The sequence below is a fragment of the Poecile atricapillus genome, chromosome 21 (assembly GCF_030490865.1).
Source record: "Poecile atricapillus isolate bPoeAtr1 chromosome 21, bPoeAtr1.hap1, whole genome shotgun sequence".
NCBI lineage: Eukaryota > Metazoa > Chordata > Aves > Passeriformes > Paridae > Poecile > Poecile atricapillus.
In genome coordinates this window covers 3,430,775-3,457,112 of record NC_081269.1, presented here as the reverse complement: position 1 = coordinate 3,457,112, position 26,338 = coordinate 3,430,775, and the positions used below count along the sequence as shown (strand labels likewise).

At 42.4% G+C, this 26,338-nt stretch overlaps 1 protein-coding gene across 1 annotated transcript in view; it reads left to right on the top strand.

The window, feature by feature from the left end:
- Positions 1-1,936: 1,936 nt before the first annotated feature.
- MED13 (mediator complex subunit 13) overlaps positions 1,937-26,338 on the top strand; it is a 54,449-nt gene continuing 30,047 nt past the window's right edge. The window contains exons 1-3 of the mRNA XM_058854241.1: positions 1,937-2,293; positions 4,151-4,385; positions 14,439-14,607. Coding sequence (XP_058710224.1) covers positions 2,228-2,293; positions 4,151-4,385; positions 14,439-14,607 — 470 coding nt within the window. The 5' untranslated portion in view covers positions 1,937-2,227. The remainder of the gene's footprint in view (positions 2,294-4,150; positions 4,386-14,438; positions 14,608-26,338) is intronic.

Below are 26,338 nucleotides of genomic sequence, written 5' to 3'. Positions count from 1 at the left end.
ATCCCAGGAGCCGCGAGTCCGGCCGGGGTCGGGACCCGAACCCGCGACCCCGCCGCCGCTCCGCTGCTCAGCGCAGCCGCTAGATGGCGCCGCCCCAACGAGCAAGGCGGGGGCTCCGCAGCGCCCCGGACGCCCCTGGCGGCCGCGCGCCGCCGCCGCACCCGCCTTCCCCCAGCGGCGCCGGCGGCCATGGCGGTGCGCGCCCACGTGACGGCGCGGCGGCCAATGGGAGCGCGGCAGGGGGGCCCCGACCGCCGTCCCTGTGGCCGCCATTAAAGAAAAAGGGTCTCGGAATTACCCGGGAGCCGGATCCGCTCCCGCTCCGGCCATGGGGGACCCGCGCTGAGGCTCCCGCCGCCACAGGATGCCGCGGCCGGGCAGCCGCCGACAGAGGCACCGCTGAGGGGAGGCGACGCGCCGGCGGGGGCTTCGCGGCACCGACTCCGCCAGCGGCAGCAGCGGCGGCGGCCGCCGCGTCCCTGTGTGTCGGCGGCGCCGGGAATTGCGGGGCTCCGACCCCTTCGGGCTGAGCAGAGCCCGGGGCTCGGCCGCCGCCTCCCCGCCCTGCTCAGGAGCCTCGGGGAGGGGGCCCTCCGCCCACCGCCCCCGCGGGGACCCGCACCTGAGGAGAGCGAGCGGTCTCGGGGCTCCCCCGCCCCCCAGGACAGACCGCTCCGGCCGAAGACGATCGTTTTTTATATTCCCTCCCCCCCCCCCCGCGCCTTTTTTTTTTTTTTTTTTCTCCCCGCTGGATTTTTTTTTTTGTTTGGTTTCTTTTTTTTTCCCCTTTATTTTTAAAGGACCGGCCTCGCAGCTGAGCTGGTCCCTCCCCGCCTCGCCGCCCCCCCGTGCCCAGGGGTCTGGCGGGGGTCGCTTCGCCCTCCCCGCGGTGACTCGGCGGGGTCCGGGCTCCCCTGAAGAGACTTTGCGGGGTCCCTCGGCCCCCGAGGACAGCTGGTGGGGACCAGGCTCCCCGAAGACACTCTGCGATTTACCGCGTCCTCCTCCCCCGAAAAGGCTGGGGATCGGCCTCCCGGAGACTCCTCCATCCTTCCCCGAAGAGACTTCGAGGGTCACCCGCAATTTCCTCCTTCCACCCCTCTCCCCCTCCCTCCTTTCCCCACGGAAGGAATTTTTACCCAACGGAGGATATTTTGGTTTCGCCCTCGCTGCGAAGAGTATTTCGTTTTGGGGAGGGGGGGTTTCCACACGGGAATTTAATCCCCCGCTGGGCTGCTAAGGAGACTTTTGCGGCCTTTCTCTCTCAAGGAATACCTTCCCCCCTCCCCTGCCCCCGCAGATGTTTTTTTGGGGTACACCCCCGGAAATTTTTCTTGCTCTGCATTTACGAATTCTTCAGACTGGCCTTGCTTCTGGCCCCTGAAGTTTGTTTTTATGATTTTAAATTTTAATTTATTTGGAATATTTTTGGAGCAGGGGAGAAGAATCTGACCCCCCCACACCCTGTTGCCCTCGGACTCCGAAGAGACGAGCCTGGATTTTTCTCTCTCCCACGGCCAATCCTTCCCAGTCATTCCACAATTTGCCCCTTTCTCATCTGATGACTAAAGGAACAGGAGGAAGAGGAGGGGGGGTTCTGGATTAATTGCCCCCGCTGGATTATTTATTTTTTCCTGCTTCTCTTGCTTGGCATCTGAGAAGAGAGGAAGGAGGGATGTCAACTGATTTTTACCCCTAGCCCCCTGGATTAATTACCCCATTTTTATTCTCTTGTTGGATCAATTACCCCTTCACCTTACCTCCTCTCCTCCCCTCCTTATGCGAACGAGAAGACAAGAGGAACAGGGAGGATTTTGATCTTAATCTCCCGTCGTTGGATTACTTACCACCTCCCTCTTTCTGTTCTCCCCTTCCACGGCGGCTTTACACCCCCGATTGAGCTCCAGAAGACGAGAAAACGTTCTGAGTTCCTCTTTATTATTTTTTTTTTAATTTTTATTTTTTTATTATATTTTTACCCCCTCTCCCATACCTCTCTGTCTCTCCTCGCGGGTTATTCCCCCTGCCACTATTTCTCGTGCGTGTGTCTGTAAATCCCTTATTTAATTGTATTATTATTTGTGCGTGTGCAGAGCCCCCCTCCCCCTTTCCCTCTCGCTGTCTGTCTCTCCCTCTCTCCCTCTCTCTCTCTCTCTCTCTCTCTGTCTGTCTCTTTCTTTCTTGTCGGAGGCTGTGGGATAATGGCGTGTGGGTTGTGGCTGTGAGGATGAGTTCCTGCTTCGTGCCGAACGGGGCCAGCCTGGAGGATTGCCATTCCAACCTCTTCTGCCTGGTGAGTGTCGGCCCCCGGCGCACACACGCCCGGGGCCACCGAGGGAAGGGCTCGGAGCTCTGGGGGAGGGGGAAGGGGCAGTGGAAGCAAAGCAGCCATTTTTAGCAGAGCTTCTGCTGGATGAGCCCTCGGAGTAGGCCCTGCCTGGAGCAGCCAACTCTCCCATGCCCCTCTGGTTCCCCTCCATCGCTGTCTGTCTCGCCTCGCCCCTCCCTCCGCTTTCTTCCTGGATAGTAGCCTCCCCGCAACTCGCCTTTTCCTTCCCTTTCCGTGCCTTCCAACTTTTCTTCCTTTCTCCCCTATCCTTGCCTCTGAGCGGGGTATTTCTCGCAGGGGAAGAGAGCTGCTGCTGCTCCCAGCCCCACATCTCGGGGAACTTTCTCTTCTTCCTCCCCACTCGTGGCATCCCAGACAAATCCGAGGCGAAACCTCCCTTCTTCTTCGCTTCTAAACGGATCCTTTTCCCTGCTTGTTTTTATTCTGGTGATGCCCTCCCTGTCTTGTGTTTTGATGTGCACCATTTTGTAGTCTTTTTTTTTTTTTTTTTTTTTTTTTTTTTTTTAACCCAAGTATCAAATCGTTCACACTGTTGAATTTTGGTAGCTCCAAAAGTAAATTCGATATAACTGGACTGTGATGCAATTTTTTGGTGTCTGTGCTGAGCTGTTTCATCAGCTTTTAATGCAAATGAGCTAATCTTAGCTGCCTGCCTGATATTTATGATTCTAGAGATTGTTACAGCAATCTTGTGCCAAACCGTGGCACTCATATTTTTGGATGGAGGGGAATCTGGACAGCCTGACTGTGTCTGCAGCCTGCATCAGGCCTGCAGCTCCAGATTAATAGTGCAATTTTAAATCTGAAAGTCTTTCTAAAGTAGCAACTGTTGCAGACAACCTTTCATCTAAATTGTTCTCCAGCTGAAGGTAGGGAGGCTGCCATGTTAGGTTTAAATGTTGCAGTAATCTTTTGTGTGTTGTCATATTGGGAAGACAAAAAATAGTAACTTCTTAGCAAATGCCAGCCTGCCTTGCTTTGCCTTCCCAAAGAGAACCCGGGGCAATGCCTCCTGTACCTGCCTTAAGGTGCCTGTGCTCGACGGAAAAAACTGTGTGCTAAAACTTGGTGTTGTGGTGTAGATAATCCAGGAATTGTCCACTTGCCATTACACAGAGTAGTAACTCTTTCCCTATGTAAAATCAAATTAATTTCAGCCTAGGAAGGGGTTTAGTGGATCATTATCAATGTGGTTACAGGTCTGACATATAATTGAATGATAAAGTGAGGGTTTAAATTCTTGAAATGTGGTGTGAGGAATGAAAAGTGTGATAGCTCTTGGTAAAATTAGTGAATACAAGAGGGAGAGAGAGAATTTTTTACAATGGAGAAACTTTCCCAAGTGGTAGATGGCTGGAAGAATGTGTGATTTACTGTATCACCTATTTCCATGGAGTAATCTTGGATGGAAAAGGCAGTGTATGCATAAGTAAGCAAAAAGAAAGATGTTCTTTACTAAGGCAAGTGTTCAGGAGACTGGACACTTGCAGTCTGTGAATAATAACATTACTCACTCCTCTTTCACTCTTTTCCTTTAAATCAAATCTGATTTTTCTCTGTGTAACGTTATAGCTGCAGTGGAAATGAGCAGCTCTTGCTTTACTGCAGTTATTTAATGAGCTATTAAACCAGGATGCCTGATTGTTCCCACTTTATCTCCTAAGGCACACAAAACTTACCGATGTGGTTCCCATTCAATTCTGAGGGCTCAATCCTCCCTTTCTCCCTGTGCCATCACCTTGTAGTGGGATGTGCTTGCTGGAGGTGCCTGCAACTTGACTGTTCTTTTCTTTCCCCCAGGCTGATCTAACTGGGATTAAATGGAAGCGCTACGTGTGGCAGGGCCCAACATCTGCCCCCATTCTGTTCCCGGTCACGGAGGAGGATCCCATCCTGAGCAGCTTCAGCCGCTGCCTCAAGGCCGACGTGCTCAGTGTCTGGCGCCGGGACCAGAGGCCTGGGCGCAGGGAGCTCTGGATATTCTGGTGGGGGGATGACCCCAACTTTGCTGACCTGATCCATCATGATCTCTCAGGTAGGAGCTTGGTCACACCTTCCTTTGGTCACTGAAAGGATTCTGCTACTTAGGGCTGGCTTCTGACACTTGTACCAGATGGAGTGTTGTCTCTAGAAAAGACAAATTCATTGCTGTAACCCTCAGCAAATTCTTACAGCAATGAGCAACCATCTACTCTGTGTTCAGCTCACCTTGGACTGCTGGATTTTCAAGAAAAAAGGGTTTTGCTCCCCACTTGTTCCCTTGAAAAAACCGAAACACAAGCCTATGAGTTTTGGCAGCTTCTTCATGAGAAAGCTGTGCTGAAAGCTGTGCCTGTGATTCACAAGTGATGCCTTAAACATGTTTTGATAAGATCCCTTTTGTTGGGCAATTAGAATTTTCAAATTCAAATAGTAAAGCTCATTTTATTATGTAATAAGTGTAGAGATCTGGACAGCTCTTGAACTGTTTGGAGTTGTTTTGGTTGGAATTTACACCATCAGTGAGAAGCCCTCAGAAGGAGGCACCTGGAACTGACCAGCTGTTTCCATGCAAAAATCTGTAAACCTTCAGTTTTTATGATTTCTCTCACACCCTTTTCCTGGTGCTCTGAACCTGCTTTCAAACACAGCCTTTTGAAAGACTGACAATATTTGTATTTCTCAATAATGTCGTACTTCAAATTTGGCACCTTCCTTTGGAAATGTTTGCTTATTGAGCTCAATTCCCCACGTAGATGGTTTCCAGCTGCTTATCAGCAAGGTGACGAAGTTAGATATTTAAATTGGGTGAGTCTAAAGGTGAGACTGAACTAATTCAAGGGGAAAAAAAACCCCAACAAACACATCACTCTAATTTCCTTTCAAATAATGTACAGTATTCAGATTACTGAAGTGTAAAATGAGACCAAGGTTTGGTGACCTGGTAACCAGAAGTTGTTAATGCTGCCTGTGTGTGTGTGTGTGGATAAGTTGGAGAACAAACAGGAGTTTAAATTGCCACTGAGGAAGTTGACTTGAAACAATCTAATAATGTGTGGAATTTTTATACAAAAATACTGTGATCAGAAAAACAATTGACGCACTGAAATGATGTTTATTTCTTTGAATTGTTGACTTCAAAGATTGGGTTGTTGCTTCTATTCCTGTGTGTGCTGGAACTACAAACTTTGCATTTTAAATGGCACTTACACTGAACTTTGCTTGATATTTTAGTGCATTTAAGGTTTCCTTATTATGACCTATAAATAACCTCAGTTTTGACCAGCAGGGAACATCCTTTGTGTGGCTGAGATGTAACTTAGACACAATGCTTGGTGGTTTTGGCCTGGGCCTGCCCTGAGCCAAGACCAACACTTGTGGAAGGACCTGTGTGAATTTGGTGTGCTCCTGGTTGTGGGATTATATCAAGACAAATTTTGGATGGGAAATGCAGTGAAATTTAGGACATTTGGAAAGTGTGATTTTTGTGCTACCAAACCACTAAAATTATTTGTTTGAGCAACTTTCTTTGCCTCCTCTTGAATCTGTCTGCTGGTGATTTTTCACAGAGGGATGTTTGAAAACAACAGTGGTTTGTAGCTGGAGTTTTAGATCAGCACCTTGTTTGTGCTTGTCCAGAATTACCCTTTTGCACAGGTAGATAAGCAGGTATCATCCCAGGGACTTACCAACTCTTAACCTCTCCTAGGGTATAAGGGAGAGATAGTGGAGGATTAGAGTCTCCCAGCCATGTCTTCAGGTATTTTCTTTGTTCAGGTCACCTGTGGGTGCCTGTGCTTCCCCAGAGCTGTTCCACACGTGTCCTGTGTAATGCTGGTACTCCTGAGCCTGTCACCTGTGTCTGTGTGGAGGTGTGTCTGACACCTTGGGCTCTGCAAACATGGTTTTGTCCTCTTTGAATGAAAAAGAGAATTTGTGAGTGTGTGTGAGGCTCTTGTGCCCACAAGTTGATACAGATCCTCCTCAGCTGGATTGCAGAGGAGGTGGCTGAGGGGTGCCCACACCTGCACTTCTTCTCTTTGCTGTTACACAAAATCTTAACGTGGATCTCATAGAAGAGAGAATTATGGCTGAACCCAAACAATGTTATCTGACCTTTGTCGTAGCCTAATGGATTTTTTCATCGGTGGACAATTTCTCCTGGTAATTCACACTGCCTTGTTCTCCCAATGACTGCGTGTTACATTTTCAATAGGAATGATAAATGACTTCTTAGCACAGCCTTGTTACCTGCAAAATTGATTGGAAATTGTTTGCTGCTGGAGGTTGAGGTGCTGCCTCATTTAGAAGTTTGCTGCTGGATAGGTGAAGGATTGTCCTGGAGGATGGGGAGAGGGAAGAATCTGGGAGCAGTTTGTCCCGTAGTGACTTTGGACCGATTTCCCATGGGGAAGTGCCCCTTGAGAGAGCCCTGGTGAGAAATCTGCCAGAGCCACGTTAATAACTCTTGATTCTGGCTCCCTTTGGTCTGAAACTCTGCCTGTTAAGGAGATATTGGTATTTTGACAGTTTCTGACTTTTTTGATGATGTGTAGTTTCAGTGAACAATGGGTGCTCAGTGACTGGAACACGTCTTGGTTATCAGCCCTGGGGGATTTGAAATATGTCAGCCTTCCAGAACCCTTTTGTCCCCCTCCCAAGATCCCTTCACCAGGGGATGTACAGTGTTGTGAATGTACATCTATGCATACCAGATTGAAGAAATAAATGCTATCTCTGTGTTCAGCTGGACATTCTGGAGGTTCACTCTCTGCCCTGGAGTCACGTTTGAATCCTGCTCATGGCTGTGTCGGAGTTCTCGTTCCAAGCCTTGGATAAGTGTCTTGTTGATGGTCAGGGATTGTTGTTGCCTGGAGGCATGTCAAAAGGAGACTTGTTCAGAGATGCTGATTGATCAGGAATATTGACTTCACTCAATCATTTATTTTTTTCCCTTCCCTAGGAACCTACTCACTGTACATACAGCCAAAAAAACAGAGGTCTATTTCTAACCCAACGTAGCTAGAGGCAGACAGAAGTTAGTGAAATGTTATTTTAGCCTCTAACAACCTCAAAGGTTATGTTTTTGTTCTGACAGTGAGGCTTGATTATAGTAATTCTTGCAACTCAAACCCTAAAGTAGGACATCTCTTCCAATTTCAGCAGGCAATGGTCTCTCATGGCTCTGATCAGCAGTCATTTTATTAGAAAGGTTCTTTCTTATTTTCATGTGGCTACTTCTACACTTGGATTATATTTTTTTAAATTGGCAGTAGATGATTTTAAACCTGAGAACAGTCGGGTATGAATTATGTACAAGACATAGTCCCAAGGAAATGGTTACAATTTGATTAATGCTGGGATAGGGGAATGCTGCTATATGGCTTTGACCTTCAAATTGCATCTTTTAAATGGTGAGCTGCAAGATGCATCTTTTTCATTTTGGTGTCTATTAAATTTGCTTAATTTACTTTAAAAATTAAAGAGTTGTCTGTCATATATCAAGATAATCAGTTTTTGTTTGCTGAACAATCTTGCTCATGCTTCTGTGAGGGGGAAATGTATAAAAATAATGCTGGTTGGAAGAGAGCTTGGAAGAATCCTGATGATCTTTGTGGTAAAAGCAGTGACGGCAGCAAAGACTAGTATGTGTTGTGTAGTTGTTGATGCATGTGCATTATAGATCAAATCCTTGTCCCCAAAAAATCAGTGAGATTGTGCTGATGTCAGCACTGAGTGTCTCATTACTCCAGGACAATGGAAACCAGAGCATGAGCCAGTTATCATTCCAAGGGGCTGCAAACCCTGCCAGTTGCAAGGAGTTGGCAAAGGCAGCTTGGAAAAGAGTTCAGCCAGTGATGCTTTTTAAAATAACAATTGTTCCCTAAGATCATTTAACTTCTACAAAAAAACACACCCCCCTCAAGAAAAAAAAAGAAAAAAAAAAAGGAAAGGATGCTTTTTAAAACATTTTGCACCTGATGTGAGCCCGGTGAGTTGCAGCCCCTTGTCTGGGAAGGATCTGTGTGTTCTGTGTCAGGCAGGAAGGCAGGAGAGGCATTCCAAGTGTTCTTGCTGCATTGATGCTTCAGCATTTCTTCAGTCCTCCATGTTAGAGATGTAACCACTTAAGCAAAACTGCTGATAAGCATTATGCAAAAATTACTGAAGCAGTTTTATCAAACTTCTGTGACTTGCTGTGAGCTCAAAGGTGACAAAGATTTAACTTTCCCCCTGCCTTTTTTCCTTGACCAACGTGCACGTGAAATATCTGTGGAGTCAGGTGAAAAATGCTTTGTCACAGCCAGTGAGGATTTGGCATTGTGTCATGTTGGTTGTGTGTACAATGTCACATGCATAATGACCTGGATAAATCAGAGCAATGAAATATTTTACTTACACTGTTACATCTACCTGCATATGGAATTACTTGGTGAAGGAGGAGGATATTGGATCATTTAGCTGGGAAGTTTTTCAGCTTTTCTTGCCGCTCTGTAGCCAAACTTATACCCAACAAATGGTGAAGGAGAGCAGTTACCTTGTTATCTTTATAAACTGCCATGGTTAAACTCTTACAGAAAGCTTCTCCTTTTAAATTGTCAGGATTTAGAAAATATTCTGCTGTGTAGAGAGCATAAAACCTCTGTGTGTGATACTGGTAAAGGCCAAGCAGCACAAAAACCTACCTGGAATGGTGCTGAATGTTTTCACTGTGGCATTTTGGACAGTTTGGGTATCCAGAGCCTTGGATTCAGATTCTGTTCAGTGAGTGTAGATAACAGATACCACTCCAATAGGAGCAAACTTCGGTTGTCTGACTCAGATTCTTATATTGGTGTTTTAAAATGGTATTATTTTCCTTTTTCCCTGCAAAATCTGTTGCTTCTCACTTGTTTCATAAGGGATGTAGGCCCTCAAAACGGTATTTCAGTAGCTTTGTTGGGTAATTCTCACTTTGAGAAGTTTAAAGTATTTTAATTCAAAAATCTTTGTTTTTAAATAGAAAACTTCTACTCAAAGTGTTTCTTTCATATTGTTACAATATTGTGTACAGCAGCAGTTTCACATTACTTTGCTTATTTACTTCCCTTGGAATCTGAGTTTTATATAGGAAGTTTAATTGTGTAAATCAGGTTTATGTCAGTGTTTTTATAACTGGCAGAGTCATATAATGGCAAGAAGGGGAACCTGTGAAGTAGGAAATGTTTCCAAAAGACAAGTCTCAATCCTGATATGAAAGAATGGATTTCTCCCCTCTGTAATTGAAGTAATTGGGGGGAATTGTAGTCCAGAGTGGAGGCTTTGTTCCTTTGCATAGTTTATTTTAGAGGTTCACTGAGCATTAGGAAGATATTTTTAATGGTGTAGTAAACACTCATCTTGTGCAAGAACTGGTGTTTACTGGTGTCCTGTGTGTTAAAAGGAGGGAAATCCATATTCTTAAGTCTTCTTAAAAATTACATTTTCAAGGCTGTATATTTATCTGTTGCAATATAGATTTGTATATATATGTATGTATATGTATATATAGTATATATTACTTCTTAGAAATCCTTGATCAATAATTTTGGCTAAAGATTTGTGAATAGCAATAGGCTTAAAAACCTGACATGAATTAAATTATAAGGTTTAAAGATACTCTTTTGTCAAAATTCACTAAAAATTGCAAGAGTTTTATATGCTGAGTTTGCTTCAATTTTTTTTTGCTTCTTTGAAAGCACCACACAGAAGGACATAATCAGTAAAAATGAACTTCAGTGGTTCAGATGAACTATAGGAAGAATGGAAAGGAGAACATAAAAGTTCTGAAGAAAAAGTGGCCTCAAATAAAATTGGTAATATTGAGAAGGTGCTGACTGAAAAAGTTTATTTATGTGTAGTGTGCAAATTGCTTTTTCTTGGCTGTTGTTTCCATGAGTTCTTCATTTCCTGATAATTTTTAGCTTCATTTGAGGAAAACTCTGTCTAATGTGTGATGTAAAGAGAGAGGGAGCAGTGGGATATGGGTATAAATTGTTTAATGGATTGACATAAAAATAAGTGTGCTGGGGAAGAGTTGAGTGCTTTGGACAGCTGAGAGAACTCATCAAAAATAAAGTACTTGTAACCTTCAGGTTGCCAGAGCACTTCTGTGGATAACACTTGTCCAAAGTGAAATTGTGGCTTAGCACCTTTTGAAAATGAGTCAGCAACTTCTTTTGGTTTGTTAGCATTATCAGATTGAATATTTGAATTTATTGTTTAAGAATGATTAGAGGACAAAAGTGCCTCTTCCTCTCCCCCTCTTTTAATGAATGGTTTGCTGTGTACAATTTTCTATTAAGTGGGAGGGGTTTTCTCATGTCGAGAAACAACAATTTGAATTAAGAAGAAAAATAGTTGGCAGATGTGAGCAGATGTCATGTTTGCTTCTCTCCACCACTAAAAATGGGGGGAGGGGAATGACTAAATAGACTTCAGAAAGTCAGAGAATACTTATTGCTGGCTTTTTTGCATGAATTTGAATAATGTTCTGAAATGAGGGTTTCTTGCACTGACAGCTTCTTTTACCTTCCCCTTCTGTGGCAAGGTGCACTTCACTCAGAGCAGGTGGTCTGGTGAGCAAAAATTGGAGTTTTAATTGTGATTTCCATCTCAAGCCTTATACTTTCTCCACATAACACACTCAGCTAAGAGTTCTCTGGTTCTGCAGTAATCTGAGGGAGGAGAGCTTTCCAGAATTACATCCTGTGGCAAGTTCTTGCATGGAAATTTACTCATAACTTGGTGGTCAGCACAGCTGATCCTGAATGAAGCTTCATCCGTCCTAAATGAACACCTGACTACAGAGAATGGAAACCTCTCCTTTGTGTCCACATTGAATTGATCATTGAAACACAAGATTGGTATCCCTTAAGTATCCCTGCAATTTCAGCATCTCCCATGGCATTGCTACACTGATATGCCAAAACAAAATTAGGCATAAAAACTGGAATTAGCTCCTTCCATTCCCTCTTCTAGAAGGTCCTGGATGCAGGGGATGTGCTTGGAATGATTCCTTGAAATGACAAGAGCCGTGTACAAACCAAGTCTGTAACCTTTGAAATGGTGAGGAGTTTATTGTGCAGCTAAAGTCCAATATGAGCGAGCTCTGGAGTTAATGTTTGCTCTGCTGAGCTGCTTTGTGGTCCCGCTCTGGAGCAGAGCTGCTGCCTGTGGGACAGGGCTGTGCCTGGGCATCCACCAGAGCTGCTGCTGGGGAGCAACCTCTGTGCTTGGCACGGGCACTTTACACCCTTTGACTTTGGACTTTTGTTGCTTTTTGTTACAAGAGCGGTGTATGATGTTTCTTTAGTGAGTTACTGTGTTATCTTGTAGCTTTACGGTTTTTAAAAAGTTTTTGCTCAACTCCAGCTCTGGAGTTGTTGGGTGGTGCGGTGGGAAACTCGTGGTGAAGTCTCTGCTTTGGGAAATGCTGCTCCTTGTTTTTCCTTGTCTTTCCCAGAAAATTATTTCATGGAATGATTCATCTATAATGATGCACACCTCTTTTATAAATGATGGGGCAGGTCTGTTTACTCTTATTCTGTCCCTCAGAGTTACTGGGAGTAACTTTCTCTTACTCACAATACTGGTCTTGTGTGGAAATGTACTTTTTCCTGTGTGGAATATAGCAAAATACAAAAGTGGTCACCATGTTCTGGTTCCAATAGCATTGAAATTCTCTTCTTTGTCATCTCTGTATTAAATGTTGTTTATTGAAATAATCTGTAAGGTTTTTTTCCCTAACTAAAACTCTTAGGTGTCTGGTTTTCTAGATGCTATCTAATTTAAGGATATCAGGACTTTAGTTAATAATATTGCAACCTTTTAAGCTTGTAAGTGGCTTCCAGAGAAAGGTGAAGGGGCTCATTTCCAAGGGGGATTTAAAATGTAAGGACTTGGCTGTGTTGCTGAGGTTTTCTGACCATGGTGCAAAGCAGTGGAACCAAAAACGTGAGGGCGAGGGGAGCAGGCAGGGCACTGCTGTCAGGCCTGTGGTGCTGAGACAGAGCTGGACTCCAGCCCCAGTCCCTGGAGGTGTGCAGGGACAGTGGATGTGACAGAGGAGAGACCTCTTCCTACGTGGGGCTCCGTCTGGAGCTTGGAGCAACGGCCTCCACAGGTCCCCTCTGACCTAAATTATTCCATGACTATCCAGAGACTGGAGTAAAAATGTCTCCTTATCTATGTCAGACAAGCTTCCCGTCTCTGCTGCTACCTGGAGTATAAAAGCAATGGCATTTGAAGAGTAACTCTGCTAGGTTACTCTTCAAGGAGACCAGGAGTAAATTCTGAGGGACACAAAACCACAAAATACAAGGAATTAGAGCCATAAAGGTAAGATCTGATTGCCAGTGATTTAAGGACAGTATCTCAAGCTTTATTATATTATTATCCTCTATTAGCGTTGCTGGGGATGAATGATATCAGATATATCCTGAGAGACACCCCCAGAACTTTCAGATGTCCCTTGCTTTACCTGCATGCCTTGGTTTGAAAAGACAGGTGTCTGCTAAGCAAGGCAGGAGCCTTCCTTGAAATGCAGAAATTTAAACCCCCTGTCTGAATAATTATTATTTTGAAGTTAATGTGCTCTCAGGCAAAGATATGGGAATAACAGTTCTTTACTAGTATTTATAAATAAAAAAGCCCCCAAAACAAACAAAAAAAAAACAACAAAAAAAACACAACGAAACAAAAGAAAGCTTCCTACAGCTTAATAGAAAAATTAAAATAAAGTGCAGTAGAACAAAAAGCACTGACAGAGTCAGAATTGAACGTGACCCCGTTGGTCCTGGGGTGCCAGATGTGGTTCTGTTGAAGCAGTGACCCTGTAGAAGGCTGTGGTTTTCCTCTGAAGGTTCAGTGGTGCTGCACATGGCTCCTGTTTTCCTCTGGGGATCCAGTGGGGAAAGGCTGCCCTGTGGTGTTCCAGGTCTCAGATATATCCAGGTAGGAATGCTTGGTTCCTCCCCTGGTGGAGCATCTCCCACTGGGATGATGGGATTTTATCAGTCGTGCAGGGACACTCAATGGCACATTGACAGAAGATTTCTCCCTGGAGTTATTCGGGATGGGTCATGGAAGGGATAAAGAATGCTGCCCCTCCTGGTTTTAACAGCTGATAATGGAATACAGACTTGGTTACATCTTGCACTGCAGCCTAAGACAGTGGGTAAGGGAATTGGAGTGCCAGTGCAGCTCTTTGGACCAGTGCTTGTGCTTTGAGGGCCTCCAGACCCTGTTCAAACACTGAGCAGGAGCCAGAGTAGTGGAAGAAGTTGCAGTTTCTTGTCATAAATCTTGCTTTTCCATTTGGCAAATCAACTTGGAACAAGTTGGATTCCATGCCTGTGTTTGATTTCTGGGGCACAGAAGATGTCAGTGTTTGACTTCAGAATCCCATTGGTAGGAACTGGGCATTGTCTTGCTGATTTTTCTCTTCTGTGTATACATCAGAAAGCAGGGCTAGGCTGCTGAAATATCTTCATTTTTAATGTTGATTTAAGAAGAAAAAGGACAGTTTTGAGTCTTCTGTGGAGAATCAGGTTGCTCTTGCCAATATTCTGAATCTGAGCATTTTTTGTCATATGTAGCAAATTGTTGATCGTTGAGGTTCAGTTGATTGCTGGCTTTTGTTCCTGGCTATCTTCAGTCAATGCTACTCAAAGATATCAGGATGTATTAAATCTGGCTTTGGTAAATTTATTTTTAATCTTAATTGGCACTATTTCTCCAGAGTGAGTAATCCAGACTCCCCAAAACATGAGCCACCTCACAGACGGATCACACAGTGCTCTTGCAGGCTGAAATATGTAACATGCCACTTCTGCTTGTTTCCTTCTGTGTACAAATAACTCTTGAATCTTCTTTCCTTGTGGGGGACGAGATATTTTTATAGCTGATCACTTTTAGCAGTTCTATCATAAAGTAAGTAGAGTTATCTGAGCATTACAGGCTGGTTTTGGTTGCATGTTATACTGTGAATATCTCTTAAAAGCTTGTGGGGGAGAAAAGGGTATTGTGCTATGTCTGAAATAACAGGATGGAATTGAAAGCTGGTTTCTGTTTCCCCTGTGCCTTGCAGAAGAGGAAGATGGGGTTTGGGAGAATGGGCTCTCCTACGAGTGCCGCACTCTGCTGTTCAAAGCTGTTCACAACCTGCTGGAGAGGTGTCTGATGAACAGGAACTTCGTGCGCATCGGGAAATGGTTCGTGAAGCCTTACGAGAAAGATGAGAAACCCATCAACAAAAGGTAGGAGGCTTTATTTTGCTTTATTGAGGAAGCTGGAGGGTTTAATTTTTGTGCTAGAAGAAAGGTTTAATTAAGAAACTCCTGTGTATGATTTATTCTGGAGCCTGAGTCGCTGCTCACTCTAATTTTTCTGCTTTTTTGGAGTTCTTAAAAACTTTCTTATGATGAAAGCAAGTAATGCTAAATATGGTAAACATGTGCAGACCATGGATAATGGGTGTTGGGAAAGAAGGTAGAGTCTTCCAGAAAGGAAGAAAAAGATACCTGAATGAAGAGATACCTGCCCTGGACCTGCAGGTGACTGGAACTAATTCTACTTGCAAACACCAAGAAAGGCTCATTCTAGAGAGCTCTTTGCAGGTCCTACCTGAGCTTTGGAGAAATTGCATCCCATGGGAGATGCTGAGAGTTTGGAATGTCAGCTCCTGGTCAGAAAAAGGATGGTGTCTGGGAATGCTGGTGTTAAAAGGATCCATGTGGCCTCCATGCTGGGGGGGAGGAGGGTGAGAAGAGAATTTTTGATCTGAATTGGAAGGACTTCTTCTCATGGTTCTAACGTGGTTTGACACGGTCTGTGTTGCCTAGCAATAAATAATGAAATGAATAAAAACTAGGTTAGCTGGAACAAGTTTAATCGCTGTTCCCAAATCAGCTTTTAAAATCCAAAGTAATTTAAAGCTTAGATGATGGGGGTTTTTGTGTAGCTTTTTTGTGTGTGTGTGTGTCTATGTATGTGTTAAATCTTGCATGCAGGAAATTTTGAGATCAGTGGCTTTGCTTTTTGGGTGTGGAGTTGGCCATTGTTGGCATCTTCTGCAATAAATTTAAACTTGAAAGAAATTTAGAAGCTGTTTTGGAGCAAAAGAAGCAGAAGCACATGTTTGTATGTGTTTCTATTAGTAGTTGTGAACTGCTGCTTTTAATTTTTGTAATAACTTGTCCTTTAGTTCCAGGCATTTCTTTCTCCACCCTGGTCCGGGCAAATGTTTCCTCTCTAGGGTGTCCTTGTCCATCCATTTTTTTTCTGCTATAAATCAAGAGTAAAGAGTTTACTTTTAACTATTTTGGCCAATATCACGTTGGCACAGTCTGAGCTTTCCTCCTTTGAGGAACTGGTTGACCAAATTGCCATTTTAAACTAGCATTAGTTATGTCCTGGATTCTCTTAGAGTAATTCTATAAAGCACTCTAGAGCAGCTGGAAAAGCTGATGAAAGCTTTTAAAATAAAATAGCAGTGTTTGTTTAATTTGGAGGCTCTGATTCTTTCTTGAAGAAGGTCAGAATGTCAGCATGTTTGATGAAAATAACTGGAGGAATTGTGTGCTTACTCACACAATTTCATCATATGTAGCTCAGAACTACTGGAAGAATATGTAAAAAGCTTTGACAGATCTGTGTAAGATATTTCATTGTTGAGAAATTTCAGTATTTCCTAGCAGATAGCTCGATACCATGTGATTTTCTGAGCACTGGCTTTTATGGAATGAAGTGGGGGAATGGTGAACAGATGTGTTCTCGTGGCAAATTTGGCTCATCCCTCCTAGGAATATCTAGAATTGGGATAATCTCTGCTCTCAGGAAAGTTGAGCTCTTCAGAGGGGTCAGTTCAGGCTTGTGGGAGAAAACCAAACACTGCAATGGGTGCTTTGTGATGGCACCTCTGTAGCTTCAAAGTCTGGAACACTCCTGTAGTAAAAGGAACATTTCTCTCATGGCAGGAGTTGAATGTGACACTGCAGCAAACCCCACATAAAGAGACTTGCAGCCAGCCTAGAAAAAGCACTGAATGTTGCACTTGGGGTGCTGATACATTTCCGACCAGACAGCTGCTCTAAAACTAACAAAAACTAAACCTTAATACAACTTCTGCATATTTTTCATTCCTTAGGATCCATTTAATCAGCCAAACCTATACAAAGTTATAATTTTTTGTAGATGTGGCTGACTTAATTAAAAAAAACAAACTAAACCCCCAACAGCCCCTCTTGTGTTTGTGAGTATTGCTGCAGATATCTTAAGAATCATTTTTGGAGCTGTATTTTTGTCTTTCATCCCATATTACTGTGCTGTCTTTGGGACTGTTCTGTGCATTAAGGTTCAGAAACCCTGGGAAGGAATTCCTGTGCCTGTGTAATTTGAGGTAATTTGGTATCCTGGGGATGTGAAGTTTGCTACCAGTGTGCTTTGGATCATAATTTATCTCACCCTGCACTTTGGGGCTTGGCCAGCCACTCTAGAGACTTGTTCCCTGTGTTTTACAGCTGCAGATTTCAATCAGGTTGGTTGTTCTTGCTGGAAATCTTTAGTTTCAAGGAATTTGGCTGGAAATGGAGCAGTCAGTGCCCTTGGTGTGGAGGCGACTCCTTCCCCTGGGCTTTCTGGGACTGTGGCTGAGCGAGCTGCAGGACCTCAGCCCCACTCTGTCTCTGTCTGTCCCTTTGAAGGATGTGCAAATAGAGCTGTTTCTTTCATTTGAAGCTGATCCCATCTGGATTTTTCCCAGTTCTGTTTGAAAGCATATGCTTCCAGAAGGGGAGATTTTCTGTGCTCTGCTCTCCCAACAATAGCTGGCGGTGGTGGCACAGCAGCCAGGAGGGAGGCTGTGATTTCTAATAGGTGTTGGGCTGTGATAACAGCTCCTCCAGCAGCCCTGCCTTCCTGTCTGTTGCTCTGGTGTTTTTTTTACTCCGTGTATAAGGTTATATTAAAATAAAAAGTCCGTGTCATTGTACATTTTAATTGTACTGAAAGGACAGTCCCGAATATTCATAATTGTTTATAATTGATGCCGGTGTGGCGTGTGAGCAGATGACCAGGGAAGTCAGAATGAGATAGTTTTGAGTGTTCACTCTTTAATGATGTGACTCCTAAACAAATAAACTTATTAAACTAATCTCTATTATATGAGATCTCTTAAAATTGTTGCTGTGGGAGCAGTAACCCCTCAGCTGTTTGTGCTGTGCAGTCATGTGCTGAGAGGTAACAATCATGACCTGCTCTTCCCTTCCTCCCTCCCCTGCTGCTCCCAGTTAAAACCAGTTAAAAGTGAGACACTGGTGGATGGGCTGAAATCTGATCTCTAAGAACAACTCACCATTACTCTGCCTGGGGAAACTCTCCGAGGTTTTCAATCCTGGTTATGGATAGGGCAGGGATGGAGCAGCTCCCTGAAGGGGGTATGTGTGTGCTGGGGTCTTGTTGCCCATTTTTAAGAAGGTGATTTCAGTTTTCTAGATGAATAAAAAACCACAGAGAGGATTTTGCTGAAGGTCTTTGCTGCAAAAAACAAAAAAATTGTCGTTGTATTTGTCACAACCTCTTTCAGTCACTTGGAGACTATAGAAGCTCAATAATGTGGTTTAAATGACTACACATTAAACTAAAATCTGACAAATAGGAATGTAATTCTCTTTTCTCCTTTCTAACAAGTTGTTTTGTTGCTGCTTTCAGGAATATGGTTGTGTATGTTTTATTCCAAAATCCCCTCATAAATGTGAGCTGGAGACTGTCATCTGCTCCATCCCACTGTGCTGCTTGGATTGCTTCAATAACTGCCTTTGGATGAGGCTGTTCCTCTTACTCATTACTGGGGTATACCTGGAGTAAATATGATTAGGAAACCTGTCAGATTAAATACTATTTTAGATACAATTTAAATAGATCAAATATGACACCCCTAATGAAGCACAAGTACCAAGTGTTTACATGAGGGGCATCTCTTGGAGTTTTTGGTAATAATTACAACTTGCTAAACTTTAACACAATTGAAATAGCAGTAAGCAAACAATTGAGTAATCCAGAATTGGTGGGTGGATCTGATAGACAACTGAAAGTCTAGAATGCTAAAAGCTGCTATATTACTTGTATGGTTGCTTTTTTTTTTTTCCCCTTGTAATTGGGAAATAATGCAGCCAATTGCAGTGGGTGGCAAAGCACAACTTGTGTCTGACGAGTTCACTTAAAAATGGTGGAAAACACCAGAGAAAAACACCACACACCCAAAACAAAAAACACAAAAAACCACCCCACAAACCACTTGGAAATTCATAAGTGATAAGGTTATCATAACTTGCTGCACAGGTTTCAGGGTAATTCTGTTTATGACAAGTCTGGGTTCAGGATTTTAGAATGCCAGGCCACCATTCTCTTCCTTTGTTTTTTTTTTTTGTTTCCCATGGAAATAGAAAATAATAAGTATATAACTTCATGGGAGTGACTGCTGAAAAATAATCTAGATACCAATTTTGCTTTATTTTAAACCTTTGTACATGCAGTTATATTGTTTTGAAAGTGTGCTTATCATGGTTCTGTAGAGGGGCTTTTTTTTCTCTACCTCATCTTGCCATGAGGAAGAGGCAGAACTGTGGGTGTGATTCCTGAGTTTGGTGCAAGGCTGGTGGCAGCCCTGGAGTCTGGAATTGGGATGGCCATGGCTGCAGTGTGTGTTTGGGGGGTATTTTTCTAGTTTGGGCCCTAGGAATGGTCCTGCTGTGCCATGAGAAATGTCTTTATTAGCACTGAACAGCATGGATGGGATCAGCTCCTGTCTGTCTGGTCTTCACTGCCCTTAAGACAAAGGGAATGCTGCTTTTGGTCTGTTTTAACCCACATTTCTGCCCTGTTTGCCTCCCTTTTCCCAGTTCCCATGGTTGTCTTTTCACAGGAACACACTTAATCCCCTGGGATGCTGTTGGGAAATATCATTATTAAGGAACAGAACAAGATTTCTGCGTGCTAAAGCTCAAAAATTCCTTCATACTTGAGAGAGTTAAATATGAAAACAAGGTTCATCCACAGGTTTTGGGTTTATTTCTGTCTATTTAGTCTGAAACCAAGTGGCTCTTCCCTGATAGTGCTGGAATATTTTCTATTAAGGCTGCTCAACTCTTTGCAGTGTAAATTTCCTCCCTATGTTAATCTTTAAATCAAACAATGTCAACATTTTTTTACAGCAGCTCTAATGAGGCTGTTCTGGCATCATGTCCCGGCAGGAGAGCAGGTGATGTTTTTCCTTTTGCTGTAGACAGCTGGAATTGAGAGCTGCTGTAAGTAGGACAGTGCAGGATAAACAGCAGGAGCTGAGAGCATTGATCACATGATTGTCTCTTTGGAATATTGGGTTGCTACAGAGACTACAAGCAGACAAATTTAGCACTTTACATCACAAAGCAGTTTTCTCTTATTTAGCTTAAATTACACTGGTAGTTGGTTCATCAGGAAAAAGGAAAAAATGATATGGCTCTTGGTTTTTAGCTTTCAAGTATAAATCTGCTGTTTTTGTTCAATGAACAATAAAATAATACAAAAACCATACAGATACTTCAGATTTTTTTAAATGACAATTTTATAATGCATTTCCATTTTGAACTTTGAAAAAATCTGGCTTAATAAAATGTTTGTAAATGTTTCAGGATGGGAAAGAGCAATACAGGAAAAGCTGTTTCCCCTGGCTTTGGAACACAGGGATGTTTAGAGCCATAATCCTTTTCCCAAATACGTTCTGGATCTTTATGCTTTATAGCACACGTTTATTTCCCTGTGAAAGCTCAGATAATTCAGATTTGCAGCCTCAAATTAAAGGATGCTAAAATACAAGGTGACAGGTTTATTAGTCTCATTTAATTTCTGAAATACAGGAACGTGAGCAAACTCTTTAGTTTTGTAGTATTGTTTATAATTGTATCTGGAAAAATATATACCTTTGTGTGCATATATAAACTTCTTGCTGCCTTCTGAAAAAAAAATCAATTTGCTTCCTTTAAAATACCATGCTGGAGTTTTAGTTTGTATAAAAGTAAAATTGGTGTTATTGGGATGAAGCTAAGCCCGTAAATAATGAAGTTCATTTAAAACGTGGCAGTCTAAAGCAACTGTGGTTTATTCTGGAATACAGATTGCTTGCTACATTTATGTTTGTTTTAGTGCACATAACTCAGTTATGGAATAAATAAATATTTTTAACTCTCAGGTCTAAGTCAAATCAAAACATCCTCAGCCAGGAAGAATGCTTTGGAGAGCCTTTTGACAGGAGTCATTAATGATGTGCTTTGAACTGGAAGGGTTTTTTCTACTTTGCTATTAGCTATGTTTTTCTGCTTTGTGTTATCATCAAAATCAGCTTTCTGCTGTATTTCCCTGCCTGGCCATGGGGAGTTACTCAGGGATGCTTGGAAGAACATCTCTGCTCTGTGGCTTTGTCCAGAGTGAGAGGAGCAGCTGGAATTCCAGCTCTGGATCCTTCATTTATGATACAGAAATTGCATCTCCCCAGAAAATGTAGCTGTGCATTTGCTGAGGTTATTTGCACTGGTTTTAGTGTTTTACTTATTCCCTATTCTGCTGATCACAGCACGAGCACACTGAATTTCCTGTTCCTTTGTAGTCAGAATTAAGTTTGGGGAATTTGGCAGTTCAGGATTGTGGATGGTGAGTGGGAATTGAGGATGCCACGTTTGAAATAGGATGGGCTTTTGGAGCAGCAAAGGTGAGAGGGAAAAAAAACACTATTCCAGCTGCACCTGAAAGTGTGAGTAGTCCCAAAGAACTGTTCTGTTGTATCCCAGCTTAGTTAAAGGGAAAAGAAAATAAAAGAACAGTCAGGAAGGGTTTAGGGCTTCATGGGGGGGCATGTGTCACCTTTAACCTTTTTTCCTTATAAATTTATATTTCCAGAAGAACCTATTTGGTTGTAAGACTGTGTTCTCCATTCTAGGAATTTATTATAGAAGGGAACTGTCACATTTTCAATAGGAGGTTCTCTGATGTTTTGGATTTATTTAAGTGGCACCCAGAACTTTTGTGTGGTGAAGGGCAGCTCTTGGGAGATGCTTCACTTTGGTGGCTGAGGGTTGGGAACTCTCAATTATTGTCAGCCACTCCTGGTATTGATTCTTGGGGAAAATGCCCCACACTGGCCAAGATATACCAATTTTTGGCAATCATTTTATAACAGACTGAAATAATGGTGCAAGTTAATGAATTAATGAGAGCCTTCCTCAGCTGATGTGTTTGTGCTCCTAAAGCGGGTGTGTTGTGCCCTGCTGGGAGGGACATGGTGGGATCAGAAGTGGGACAATCATCAGTCCTGGGACAGAAACTGCTGTGAGCGTGTTCCCTGGGCAGGGAGTGGCACTCAGAGTGTGCAGTTTATAAGGATTCAGTAAATATTTTGGTTGGGTTAGCAGCACTTTGGCAGAGTAAGGTGCTCCCACTTCAACTCAGAAGTAATTCACAAAGACAAGCTAGGAAAACAGGAGATAGTAATTACATAAAACAAACATTTTCTCTTTCAGCTGGAACATTTGGATTTTTTTTTTTTTATTTACTATTAAAATGTGCTTTCAGTTGGAGCCTTCCTTTTGCTGGTGCTGTCATGAGGAGGTGATTTGAGTGTGGATTAGGGATTTGAGTGGGGTCCTAATGCAGCCAATGTTTGGGAAGCACTTTGAAGATCTAAAACTCTACAGAAGTCCTAATGTGAAGACAAAACCAGACCTAATTACCTTTTTATCAAGAAGATATTTTCAGATTTGCTAATGGAAACCTCCTGTAGATGTGGACTATAGTGTGGTTTCCCCTCCTACCCTTCAGTTATTCTTAAAAAGGTACAAGTAGAAATTGTATTGGATTTATCCACAGCAGCTTCTGGTTTTTTTCCCCCCATAAAATCATAATCCTTTGTCTGTGAAACAAAAACATCTTTGTTTTTATGATTAGAGTGAAGAGGGAGCATGGGGGAATCGAATGGTTTTACACAAATGTATTTAATGGAGTGTAGATGAGGACTGAAAGTTGCTTGAAATAGCATTATTCCCAAGGAATCTCTTATTATTTTATTTTTTATTTGTTTTTAAAGTTGCTTTCAGAATTGTAGCTCAGTCTAACTGCTTTCTGGTGTGTTCAGATCAAAAGTCATAAAGAAACCTTGTTCTGATGGCCCTTCATTGATTTACTGATTCAGAGATCAGTTGGAAACTGCATTTTTGATACTTAAATTCTGTGACTGGGATTTTAATGAAATTAATTAGAAATATTAATGGAGCAACTTGATGTTCAGAGTCAGACAAGAAAAAAGTTGTTTTGAATTAGGATTTTGTTTTCAGAATTTTCTGAATAAAATATATGCAACAATGAATGATGGCAGTAGTAGAAGTACTAGAAAAGGAGGTTATCAGTGCTGACTTTAACATCAGCTATTTTTCTTTCTATATCTGACCTTAAGGATATCACTGATTCTCTCTTCATGCAGAATAAAATTTCAAACTGTTGAGGTGTAGGGATTTTTTTTTTATATTTCAGCGGTGAGATGCTCTGCACAAATTACCAGTGATCTTCTGAGCTACCTAAAATAGTCTGCAAATAAAAATAGGATGAACTCTCTGTTAGCAGGCAGGAAACCACCAGCCTGATTCTGTTACTGTGTCCTTGACTGAATTGTAAAGATAATTTGCCTATTTACCCCAAAGTGATACATGGTAGATCTTTTGCTTGATTAGGATTTTTGGTTGTGAGGTGACTTACTGAGAAGATTAGAGGTGGATTTGGAGAAATGGTGAAAAAATATATATATATATATATATGTATATATATATCCACCTTTTTTTTATTAGATTATATTAAAGTTTGGAATATTCCTCCTAAACTGAGGTTGTGCACTGACAGCCAGGCTCTAGAATCTTAAAGAATTGGAGGATATTCAAAAGTATTAATTTAAACAAAACAATAATAAAAAGTATGCATGTTTGTAGAGTTTCTTGCTAAGTCAATAAAATAATTAGTGTGGGACATCCAGTAGAGCTCTGGTTCTTCATGTTCCTTCCTCCTTTTCTTTACTCCCTCCAAAGAGCTTCCCTGTGGTTTTGATTTTTTTTTTTTTTAAATTAGGATTTTTTATTTGTATTTCTTGTGATTATTTCCACAGGCATTGATATTTCTTAAGTTCTGTAGGCTGAAATAATTTGAATGTGAGAAAGCTGTTTCTGAGCACGATTGTCTCAGAAGAAACAAACTGTATTCGAGTCCATGAAGTGTTAATTTTGACTTTCAGGTTAACCTTTGTTTTAAAGCAAACTGGTGCTTCCAGGGGATAATTTGTGTCCCAGGTGGGATCTGTTTCCCTTATCCCGAGTTTCCAGACTCCCTTTTTTACTGTGTATTTCTCCTGTGAAACATATTATCCTACTGGCCTGAAAGTGCCTCTGCTGCACCTCTAAAAGAAAACCCTCCGGTGCTGCACATCGTCCTGCTGTTTAACACATTTATAACCAGGATTAGTGGAAATTGGATGATTTTTGGTTTTTCCAGGATGAATTGTAGCAGCAGATCCTCTGTCCATGCCATGGAGGCAGAGCTGGGAACAATGGCAGTGGCAGTGCTGGGTGTTCACTCGCTGGATTATTTTGTTGGAAACCTCTCCCCTGCTGAGTTGGGGGAGGAAGGAGATCTGATTTGGGGTGGTTTTTTTGTATTTTTGGATTTGGCTTTTGCATGGTGACCTTGAGTTTTCCTTGCTCCTCCTTAGGACTGGTTTTGCAGTGTGATGAATTGAAATGCTTCTGTTATCATGCTGATGCCTCCCTTTGTCTTGGTTTATCTGAATTCCATCAGATTATGCTGTGATTGTTTGTCCTTTATCTGGCTAACAATGGGGTGTTTACAAGAGGTGAAGCTTAATTGCATTTAAAGCCTATATAGGGAATATATGCTTTTATTTTTAAATTATATCTTGCTGATGCTGAGCTTCTGAATTGTGTCTGTCACTGAGAACCAAGGCACTGCCACCTCCTTCGCCCTAAAACATCCAATATGGTTTGGAAAATAAAATTCAGTTTGAAAATCAGTCTTCCACCATTTGCATAAGGATTAAAGTTTAATCAGATTTCCATACTGGAATTTAGTGGTGTGTCCTGGCCACGTGACTTCTGTGTCACTTGAAGTCATCAACAAGATGCTTAGCTCCATCCTCACTGCATTTTGGAAACGTAACTTTCCTGGGATTCCTGAGCACTGTGGGGTTTCAGCTGTTATGAAGCAGTTTATAATTCATTCAGATCTTACCTTTTTTTGCTCCTAAAACACAATTAAAGCTGAAAGCTGGAGAACTGTTTTCTCTCAGAGCAGCTCCTCAGTGGGGTCACACCAACTCTTGCTTTAAGGTGCTGGAATAAACACCTGCTGTTCTTCCTGCTCCTCCATGAGCACCCTGAGGGTTCTCTCATCCTTTTTGGATGGTTCTGGTCCTCAGTTTTAAATCTGCTGTGTTTTTGTTGCTGTTCCACCTTCTCCCTGACTCTGAGGCTTTGGGGGTGAGAGTGAACCAACCCATATCCATTTCCAAGGATTGAATGGACTGTGCCAATTCCAGAAAGTTTTCTTTCCCCTTGCCACCCATCCCACCATCTCCCTCTGGGAAAAAAAACATCTTGGAAATGGCACTAAAAATGTTCCCAGTACCCTCAGCCGTGGAGGTTGTGTTTTAATGGGGTTGTTCCTGTTGGTTCTCCCTGCCCTGGAGCTGTTTGTGTCTTTCCCAGGAATGCCAAACTGGCTTTTAGACCAATGTCCCAGAGCCTTCATGCCATCCTGGCTGGTGGGATCAGGTTGTATTTTTGGGACACAGTGGTGTTGCATTAATTTTTAGACTGCAGCAGTTCATAGAGTGTCTTTTCCATTGGATCATGCAAAGTGACTAAAATCAGTGTTTCCTGTGACTTGATACCTTTATTCCCTGAGACTGAGCAGGATTTTGCTGTTCCCTCCTTACAAAGGAAGATTTATTTTCTCACCAGCACTTTATAAAGTTCTTCTCAGGTTCTCCTTGACCTTGGTCCTTCTCTGGCCATGATGTTGGACCTAATTTAAGGTCCAAATGGGCAGCATCTTCTGCTTTTAAACATCTGCTCTTTTCCTGCTGGAGTGCATCAGTCTGGCAGACACTTGGGATAACTTCTAGCCACTGTAACTGAGGAATGTTGTGCCTGTACAGCTTCTTTAAAAGGGGGAAGAAGTTTTTCAGGTGGGTGTGAGGATGTGCCACTTCTGACGGGGATCTGCTTGGTTTTGCCTTCCTTTCTTCCTGCCCTTTAATTAAAATTGGTGAAATATGTTTCACATAAATCATGGAGTTGATGTGGATGCAACATGAAATGTTTTCCTGGTTGTCCTTGCAGGGGTTAGCTGTATATGTAACAACAACAGGGAGCAGAGCCCCAAAAATTAGAAATTCTCTGCAGAGTGATCATGAGGAGTAAAAGGTTTCATGTAGCTGCTCACTAATAACTGCACAGGACACTGGGATACAGCATTTAAATCAGAGTTGTAGGAAGGAGAAATGTTCATTATTGGGGAGTTATTTGCTGTTCAAGTCTGTTGGTCTTTTTTTCCCCTAAAACTCTGGACCATGAGAGACACTGTCAGTGAAACATCTGCTATTAAACATTGACACTTGCCTTAATGACTTTAATTAAGAATGTCTCGAGCCTCGTTTTTTTTTTAATTGATTGTATCTTCCCTTTTGTGTGTAGGTATGGGATTTCATTTTTAGTTACTTGATTGGCTTCAAGAACACGAAGATAAGATTCAATTTAAATAACAAAACAAAACCACTTCTCAAAGCTGTTGCCATTCTTCTTGCTCTTAAATAAGTGACTTGTTGGCTGATATTAAATTCTGCTTAGTGGAGCTGTGACAGGACAACCTAGATATGACCTCATTAAAAATAAAATATGTTCA